This window comes from Babylonia areolata, chromosome 4, assembly GCF_041734735.1.
Source record: "Babylonia areolata isolate BAREFJ2019XMU chromosome 4, ASM4173473v1, whole genome shotgun sequence".
Classification (NCBI taxonomy): Eukaryota; Metazoa; Mollusca; class Gastropoda; order Neogastropoda; family Buccinidae; genus Babylonia; species Babylonia areolata.
Window position 1 is genome coordinate 12,569,818 of NC_134879.1, and position 10,000 is coordinate 12,579,817.

General features: G+C 40.0%; 1 protein-coding gene across 1 annotated transcript in view; it reads right to left on the bottom strand.

The window, feature by feature from the left end:
- Nucleotides 1–133: 133 nt before the first annotated feature.
- The window catches only part of LOC143281570 (uncharacterized), a 19,828-nt gene continuing 9,961 nt past the window's right edge, over nt 134–10,000 (bottom strand). Inside the window, exons 4-7 of the mRNA XM_076586802.1 lie at nt 6,370–6,492; nt 2,679–2,775; nt 1,830–1,875; nt 134–476 (exon numbers count right to left, since the gene is read on the bottom strand). Of these exons, the coding sequence (XP_076442917.1) occupies nt 210–476; nt 1,830–1,875; nt 2,679–2,775; nt 6,370–6,492 (533 nt within the window). The 3' untranslated portion in view covers nt 134–209. The remainder of the gene's footprint in view (nt 477–1,829; nt 1,876–2,678; nt 2,776–6,369; nt 6,493–10,000) is intronic.

Here is a 10,000-nt window from a genome sequence, read left to right on the forward strand (position 1 = left end):
CAAAAATATTATACTTATTCATCTACCATTCACACACCTCGATTTGTCATGCGATGTGACAACACGCTCCTACACACAAGACTTAGAGGGGGTTGGCGCGTGCGCGTGCCCGGGCGCGTGCGCGCACACACAGACACACACCTACACGCCCACTCTCACACCAGTGCAGTTTCATACTGTACATTATCCGCTCATGAAATGCCTGTACTTCACGCAAATGGCCAATCAGCATTACTTTTACAACCGTTAGGATGATGCAATAGCAACGCGTTTTGAGAATGATCACAATCCGACCAATCATCGTCCAGCCTCACTATCACGCAGTTTCTTGATTTGTCTTTGCTCCGCTTGCTAGGGGGATCTGTCCTCTTTTCGACTCCATTGGACTGGACTGTTTTCTTTTTTCTCTTCTTTTTCTTTTTTCGTTTCTTCTTTTTCTTCGAATCAGTGTTCCAGTCGTCTTCGTCATTTTCCTCCTGTGAAAAAAGGGGATTTTTTTTCAACAAGCAAACAAGAGGCAAAGCTTTCATGGTTCACGTGTGATTCCTGTCCCGCTCAACAACAACAAAACCAAAAAGGGCGGGGGGGGGGGGTGGGGGGGCAGATGGTTACCAGAACATGACGACCCAAATTCATTGTTTGTCAAACCTAAAAATGTGTGTACTGGAAACGAACTGTTCTATCCCACATAGTTTTGATATTTCATTGGTTTGCCATTACAGTATAGATCTGTCAATGTTTCGAAATTTTTCTGTCTTCATCACGACTTCTCTCTCTCTCTCTCTCTAAATAATGGCGCAAGTTGACCGCTGTTTGTATACTTGGAAAAACATCAATACACGAATGCGTAGTGCGACTTTAGGAAGTCAGAAAAGACACTGGCATTTATTGATTTTTAAGGGTCGTTCTGGAACAATATACAGTAAGAGATGAGACCTGTGCTTCAAGTTTTCTCTGAATAGAATTTAGCGGGTTTTCGCCTGCTTTCAGCAATGATTATGCTACAGCGATTTATCGATTGAGTGCACGATTCCAACAATGACAACATTTTTTCAGTCAAAATGGCTGTCTTCAGCTGGAAATGATATGTCCCTTTTATAGTTAATTCAGTACCTTCTTTAAATATTCGTTTACAGTAAACATCTGCGATGGTGTAGTTAGTGTCAATCTGTGTGTTCTGTCCATAATTTGTTTTTCTTTTCTTTTAACTGCGAACAAGAAACACAGCGTTATGTTATCTTAAAAACAAAAGTAAAACTACGATTGGGGAATGGCCCAATAATGGCTTGGGGGCCCAGTAAACTGAGCAGAATAAACTATTCTTATTCCGGAAGACTTGCAACCTGTTATCTTTTTTTTTTATAAATACGTTTTTTTTCTCTGTGAGTAATCCAAACATGGTATTGACTAACAAAGTATTTCCAGACAAAATTCGTTTGCTAAAGTTTACCACACACACACACACACACACACACACAGAGAGAGACTGTGTTACCACATTACATAATTGACCGTCAATTCTCTCTCTCTCTCTCTCTCTCTCTCTCTCTCTCTCACACACACACACACACACACACACAACCGAAACATCGTGTTATTACATGTAATCAGGATGTGTGCAGACACACACGTGAGCCAAAAAACATTATTAACCTTCGTAAGTTCTCTCTCTCTCTCTCTCTCTCTCTCTCTCTCTCTCTCTCTCTCTCTCTCACACACACACACACACACACACACACACACACAATAGGCTGAAAACAAACAGCCATTTTGTGCACATGAGAGTCATGCATATGATCAGAATGAAGCACCAATCTCGGTGTCCTTACCGTTTTGATATTGTCCGGTAACTTGAATGTTTCAGGAGACATATTTCTGCACAACACAGCATTGAAGGTCATTCCTATGTCTCTTTGTTTTTAGTGCATGAACAACTTTTTTGACAAATATTTGGTAGAAGATATTAAAACAATGACAAACATGTTTTTTGAGTTTGAAAAAACAAAAACAACAACAACAACAACAAAACAACCAACTGCAGCACTTTGGTCCCACCGTGTGTGTGTGTGTGTGTGTGTGGCGGGAGGGGTGGTGGTGGTGGTGGTGGTGAAATCAATGATAAACGTGAAGAGTGAGTCTAGGATTTTTCAATGAGATAAGATAAAAGTTCACAAGCCTTGACTAAGTACAATGCCTCCTTCAAACTAAGACAAAACAATTGGATAAACCGCAACCATAACAACAACAGCATCCACACGTACCATGTTCTCTGTCTCTGTCTCTCTCTCTCTCTCTCTCTCTCTCTCTCTCTCATCCAGAATACACAGTTTTATGATCGTTTAACCAGTTGTTTGTGTATGCATGTATGCATGTGGTATGAGTATGCTTTATGCTCGATGTATTCGTTATAAAAAAAAATAAAATAAAATAATAATAATGTAAACGCCCCCTTCAAATGAGGCTACGGCCTTGTTGACTACCAGTCGTTGTCACAAGGTCTGTTCAGCATGTTGAATTTATAAATGGCGAAGTCAGGCATTGATTCGATTTTTTTTTTAAAATAAATTTTAATATGGTGCAGCATGTATGGATCAGATCGCACGCTTTGAAACTGACCTCCATGAAGCTGAAACTTTAACTATCGTCATCTCCCTCACTCACACTCGCTTTCGGATCACCTTTTATGAAATATGTTTCCAACGACGATGACAATAACGACTACACAGAGAAGTAGTAGAGCTGATGTCACCCACATGGCGGTACCTGCCGCAGATCCTGTAAACGACCAGTCCCGTCAGAGAGAAAATGATATATAGAACACACATAATCCTACACACCTACATACATCCATTCACGGTAAAAAGCTTCTTGTCACGTACGTGTAGAATGTAGAGGGGAGGGAGTGGGGGTGGTGGGGGTGAGGAGAATGTGTAAGGGCTATCTCACTTTTTTTTGAAAATTCACGTCATCTACACCAAGCACAGACAACAGTACACACAGGTGCAGAACACGCATTTATCATTAATCAGATTATCTTTATTTCTAGACAATTTCAAAAACATTCCATACTTTATGCACATAACCCCCATATGCCCAGTAACGTTAGACAGTCATATACACACACACTCTCAGTCACGTCAGACAATACCACACATCCACACACACTATCAGTCACGTCAGACAATCCTACAAACCCACACATCAAACCACATCAGACACACATAGGTTTGGTCATGTCAGACATTCCTACTCACCCAGTCACGTCAGACATTCATACTCACTCAGTCATGTCAGACAATCCTACTCACCTAGTCACGTCAGACAATTCTCCTACTCACCCAGTCACGTCAGACAATCCTACTCACCCAGTCATGTCAGACAATCCTACTCACCCAGTCACGTCAGACAATCCTACTCACCCAGTCACGTCAGACAATCCTACTCACCCAGTCACGTCAGACAATCCTACTCACCCAGTCACGTCAGACAATCCTACTCACCCAGTCATGTCAGACAATCCTACTCACCTAGTCACGTAAGACAATCATACAAACCCAGTCACGTCAATCCTACTCACCCAGTCACGTCAATCCTACTCACCCAGTCACGTCAATCCTACTCACCTAGTCACGTCAGACAATCCTACACATCCCACACCCAGTCACGTCAATCCTACACACCCAAACACTTCGCCACGTTGTTGTTGTTATTTTTATTGTTGTTGTTGTTGTTGTCACTACTATTTATACTGCTGCTGTTGCTGCTGCTGCTGCTGATATTGATACTACTACCTACTACTACTACTACTACTATGACGATGATGGTGGTGTTGTTGTTGCTGTTGTAGTTATTGTTATTCTTCTTCTTTGTATCATTATTGCTTTTCTTATTGGCACAACTACATAGCAGAATGAATTTTCTTTAATGAGGGAAATGGAATAAGCAAGAACATGTCTTTTTTTTTTATCCGGCCGTCAGGGCAAAGAATTTCAACAAGCAAAAAAAAAAAAAAAAAGAAGAGGAAAAGAATAAGAAAAAAATAAAAATAAAAATACATGGCTACTGCTGCTGCTGCTGCTGCTGCTACTACTACTACTACTACTACTACTACTACTACTACTACTACCACTAAGTAAATAGAATAAAATGAATAAGAGAGAGAGAGAGAGAGAGAGAGAGAGAGAGAGAGAGAGAACAAAATAACACCACAGCGAGGAAGACAAATACTAAAATGGACCTTCACGCACACAAACGAATACATCTGTATGTGCATAAATACATAACCATCACTAATAATAATCATGACAATATTGACAGAGCATAGTGTCTTATTTCAACATTTCCTACTGACGGGTGGAGTAGCCGAATGGTTAAAGCGCTGGACTTTCAATCTGAGGGTCCTGGGTTCGAATCTCGGTGCACCTGGTGGGTAGAGGGTGGAGATTTTTCCGATCTCCCAGGTCAACATATGTGCAGACCTGCTAGTGCCTGAACCCCCTTCGTGTGTATGCGCACGCAGAAGATCGAATACGCACGTTAAAGATCCTGTAATCCATGTCAGCGTTCGGTGGGTTATGGAAACAAGAATATACCCAGCATGCACACCCCCGAAAACGGAGTATGGCTGCCTACATGGCGGGGTAAATAAAAAACAAACAAACGGTCATACACGTAAAATGTTACATGTCTGTCTAAGTGTGTATGTGTGTGCGTCTGAAATCTGATTGAATGGCACAGGAAACGAATGATGAGCGCCCAGTGGCAGCCGTCAGTCGGCTCTACCCAGGTAGGCAGCCTGTGGTGCAAATGTCCCCGTGTATGTAAAGCGCTTAGAGCTTGGTCTCTGACCGAGGATAGGCGCTATAGAAGTATCCACATCAATCAATCAATTTCCTGTTTAAGTAGAATGACATTGTCACTAAAGCTGACTTACATTTTTTTTTCACCCATTTTATCAAACAAATATTTTTTTTTAAAGACCTTCTGAAGTTAACACTACTGGTTATCTCTTTTAAAAAGGAAGGCAAATTATTCCAGTACGAACCACCACTGTATGAAAGGCGTGACATAAAGAGATCAATTCTAGGAAGAGGTATTGAAAGTTTATGACAGTGTCTATTGCTGTTTATTGTAAGGTTATCTAGAATACACGGAAGAGCTGCTCCAGTAACTACTTTGTGTATTAACAGAGCCTTGTTGTATTCTAGTCTTAATTACAGTGGAACAATGTTCAGTTATTTATAATCATCAGTGGTTAATCCTCTAGTTAAGGAGCACGTTGATACAATCTGTTTAAGGGTCTTAGAATGTGGAGTGATGGCCTAGAGGCAACGCGTCCGCCTAGAAAGCGAGAGAATCTGAGCGCCCTGGTTCGAATCACGGCTCAGCTGCCGATATTTTCTCCCCCTCCACTAGACCTTGAGTGGTGGTCTGGACGCTAGTCATTCGGATGAGACGATAAACCGAGGTCCCATGTGCAGCATGCACTTAGCGCACGTAAAAGAACCCACGGCAACAAAAGGGTTGTTCCTGGCAAAAATCCACTTCGATAGGACAAACAAATAAAACTGCACGCAGGAAAAATTACAAAAAAAATGGGTGGCGCTGTAGTGTAGCGACACGTTCTCCCTGGGGAGAGCAGCCCGAATTTTACACAGAGAAATCTGTTGTGATAACAAGAAATACAAAAGCAATACAAATACAAACAGAATGTTTGCACTCGCTGAATTCCATACTGTCGAGGCATAATCTACAATTGATTGGATATGTGCTTGAAAGATCTTACGAGCATGGATATTCAGAAAATGTTATTGACTCGCTTGTGTAAACAAAGTGAGTCTATGTTTTAACCCGGTGTTCGGTTGTCTGTGTGTGTGTGTGTGTGTGTGTGTGTGTGTGTGTGTCCGTGGTAAACTTTAACATTAGCATTTTCTCTGCAAATACTTTGTCAGTTGACACCAAATTAGGCATAAAAATAGGAAAAATTCAGTTCTTTCCAGTCATCTTGTTTAAAACAATATTGCACCTCTGGGATGGGCACACAAAAAAAGAAGAAAAAAAAAAGAAGCCTAATTATATGCAAACTGCATTTACTGTTATATTTATATTTTTTGTATTCTCTAAACTTGGCACTTTGATCTGATATTCTGACCCAACAACAAGAGCAGTCATTATTATCATTTTCTGTTCAAACAGGAACTTCTTTTGCTCAACATGGAAGTTTTATTTATTTTGCAAACGTTTTGGTGCAGATAGTAAAAAAGGGAAATTACTCTGTAATTAATGCTAGGGGACTTAATTTATCACAAGTGAGTCTTGAAGGCCTTGCCTCTCTTGTTTTAGATAGTTGGAATACTTTTTCTGACGCACCTTCAGAACTAGAGGTGACACTGGTGTAGTTATCGGTGATAACCCTAATCACCTGGGTGGTCGGTGGTACTTTAGGAGGTATGTAGCGTGGTTTGTAGACGTCGTGTTCAAAGTTTTCGTCAGCTGTCAAAAACAACAACAACAACAACAAAAACCAACACATATATGCATAAATACAGACACACACACACACACACACACACACACACACACACACACACACACACACACATACATACACGCACGCACGCACACGCACACACACACAGATCTATCTATCTGTCTATACATACATACATGCATACATGAATACATACATACATAATTTCATATAGATCTATCAGTATGTACATCTAAATCAATCTATATGTACATAATCATATATAAAATTCATATATATACGAACGCTTCATGTTGCCCGAGCAGACCGTTGTATTGTGCTCTATCTCTCTCTCTAAGTCTCTCTCTCTCTCTCTCTCTCTGTCTCTCTCTCTCTCTCTCTCTCTCTCTCTCTCTCGGGAGTTTTACATGGCTGTTAAAAGCATCTACGATTCTGTACTTGTATGTGTTCGTGACAAAGGTATTTATTCAGACTTTTTTCAGTGTCCAAGAGGGGTTAAACAAGGTTGTATGCTAAGCTCACAGCTGTTTCCCTTTTTCATCGGTGAATTGGCAGTGGAGTTATCAAAGAAGGGGAGACATGGAATACAAATGATACCTGGCGCAACAGAATTGTTCTTAATCCTATTTGCTGATGATGTTGTTCTCTTGTCTGACACACCCATAGGGTTACAAAAATCAATTAAATGCCCTTAAGCAAGAAACAGACAGACTACAACTAACAGTAAATTTCGATAAGACCAATATTATAGTTTTCCGCAATGGAGGTCATCTTTCGACTCGTGAAAAATGGTGCTATGGTATAGGGAAATAAAAGTAACCAATACATATAAATATTTAGGAATGTTATTCACAACAAAATTGAGTTTGACATCTGCGTGGGATGAAGCAAATAGAAAAGGGGAAAAAGGTGTAATACAAATTATAAAATCACTCAGGAGACTGCGTTCGACTGACGCACAGCTTTTTTGGAAACTTTTCGACACACAAATTGAACCAGCCTTGAACTTGAACTATGGAGCGGAAATGTGGGGACTCATGTCAAATAACCAAATGGAAAAGGTACATACATTTGCAATGAAGCGCTTTCTTGGTGTCCCATTACACTCATCAAACACTATAATGTATGGGGAAACCGGCAGGTACCCATTGCATATTAGATCAGTTGTGAAATGCATACAATATTGGCTCAAACTAACAAGACTGCCAACATCACGATTGTGTAGACAAGCATATGAGATGCTGCTGCTGCAAGAGGAGAAGGGCAAACAGAACTGGGTATTCCACATCAAGAAAACACTAACGGAACATGGATTCAGTCTTGTGCCAAGGAGTTGGGCACGAGAGTGGCTTTGCATCAGAATTTAAAGATAGACTTGTAGCATGTTACAAACAAAACTGGCAGAGAGAAGTAGAGAGCAATGATAGGTATAAATGGTTTTATTAATCTAAATCAATATTTCAAACAGAGAAGTATATAAAGATCATAACAAATAAATGGCAATAAAATCTGCTTTGCAAAGCTCAGATTGAGAGCACTCGGACTGAATGCCAACAGAAGATGGTTCGATTCAGACGTAGCAACATCTCCTTGCCCAATGTGTGGCGAAAGCCCAGAAGATGAAAATCATTTTATATTTAACTGCAAAAGATACGATGAATTACGAAAAACCTGCACCATCTGCGATACAGCTCCAGCGCAGAGAAAAGATTTGTTCGGCATACTGATGACAGAAATTGAAGATACGATACTTTCACTTGCAAAATAAGTATCTGGGACAATAAATATACGGAAAACGTCCATCATCGGTCCAAATACTCATTAATCAATTAAAAATTAGTATAGGTTCTATGAGGAAAAAAGTATAGATAAAAAGGAAGGGCTACATTTGGATGGTCAGTCTCGACATTGTAATTATCTGATGTGTTCGTATTGATATGGGTTTTGATGTTACATTATATGATTTATATGTGATTCAGTATGTGTTTGTATTGATATGATGTGTATCGATGTTACATGCATAAATATTTATTATATGTGTAACCAAGCGCTCTGCTTGCTTCAAAAACTGTTTCACGCACAAGCTGTATAAGCAGACGACGTCAGTTTTCGCAACTAACCCGCCACGGCCCGCACAGATTTTGTGACGCCATTCCGGGTTTGAACGCAAAACCGCTTACGTCATTTTGTCCTTCTCGCCAGACAGCCTACTCCTCAACCAGCATCGCGTTACGCTATTGGCTGAGCCGGAATTTGTATTTCTGCTCCATGTATTTAATTAATATCTCTTTTGTAGGATCAGTAAACTACAAGTATTATACACTGGCAGAATTGTCGCAGTTCCATCTTTAAAACTATTCCATTTATGTTTGCCTACGTTAAACTGATTTAACGCAATTAAAACTGACCCTGTTCAGGTGACTTAAATTAGGATAATAAATTCATCTTAAATAATCAACACTTCATTTTATACCCATTAGAAAGTAGGCGTTGAGCTCTTTCTTTTGCAACATATCCGACGTAAATCGGTTCGGGAATCATTTAGAAATCTATCACCTTGTAAGAAACACAGTTGTCGGATTTGGCCTGATTTGTGCCGATGATTATATCATCATCATCATCATGAGTGGTCACTTCATACCTGATCAGTCATCTGACCAGAGGCCCTCTCTCTCTCTTGCTGCGTGGCAAGCAGTGTGTGTTGTGTGTGTCGTGTGTGTTCCCACAACGGCAGACATCTCGCTATGTAACACTGTAAGTACTAGTGTGTAGAATATGTTGATTTGTAAATTTTATTGTTCGACACAGTACTTGTGTTCATATGAGTATGTTCAGTTATTGCTTTGACATGTAGTTACAGCTCGGCTATGACTGATCTAGAAAATCGCCATGTCGTCATATGCTCATAGCAGTGAGCGTCAGTCAGTGACGTCTCTGGACACTGATAGTTTGTTCGAGAATATTCTAGTGAGTCCATATGACGCGTTCTTTCTCATTTGCTGTCACTGATGAAGGTTACAGTGTTTCACTGATTCTCAGTACTCTAAGATGTGTGTAGTATTCTGTCATGATTACAAGATAGTGTTGGATTAATATCAGTTATTGGTTAAAACCACCTGATATGTATCAGTCTGTTAATTGTAATTTAGTTATCATGCCCTCTCCTATACGACTTACTCCAGTATAGAGTGCTACATGATAAACTGATTCATTTGAGTCATTTGACACAGTATAAGCTTTACCTAATCTATACTGTCAGTGTACTTTCACTAAATCGGCATGGCTTCAATCACTGTACACTATTTCAATGTGTTAGAAATGTCATTTGATGTCAGTGTTTGGTCTTCACACATATGCATTACCAAGTGGTAGTCTTTTCATGTAATATGTATACATGTGCTTTACAATCACTTGTGCCGACATGTTGTGCTAATGACATTTGTTTGTGTCATTCCAGGCACTGTCTTTCTTCTCTTAGTTCTTCTCTCATTGTCTTCCTCTTAGTTCTTT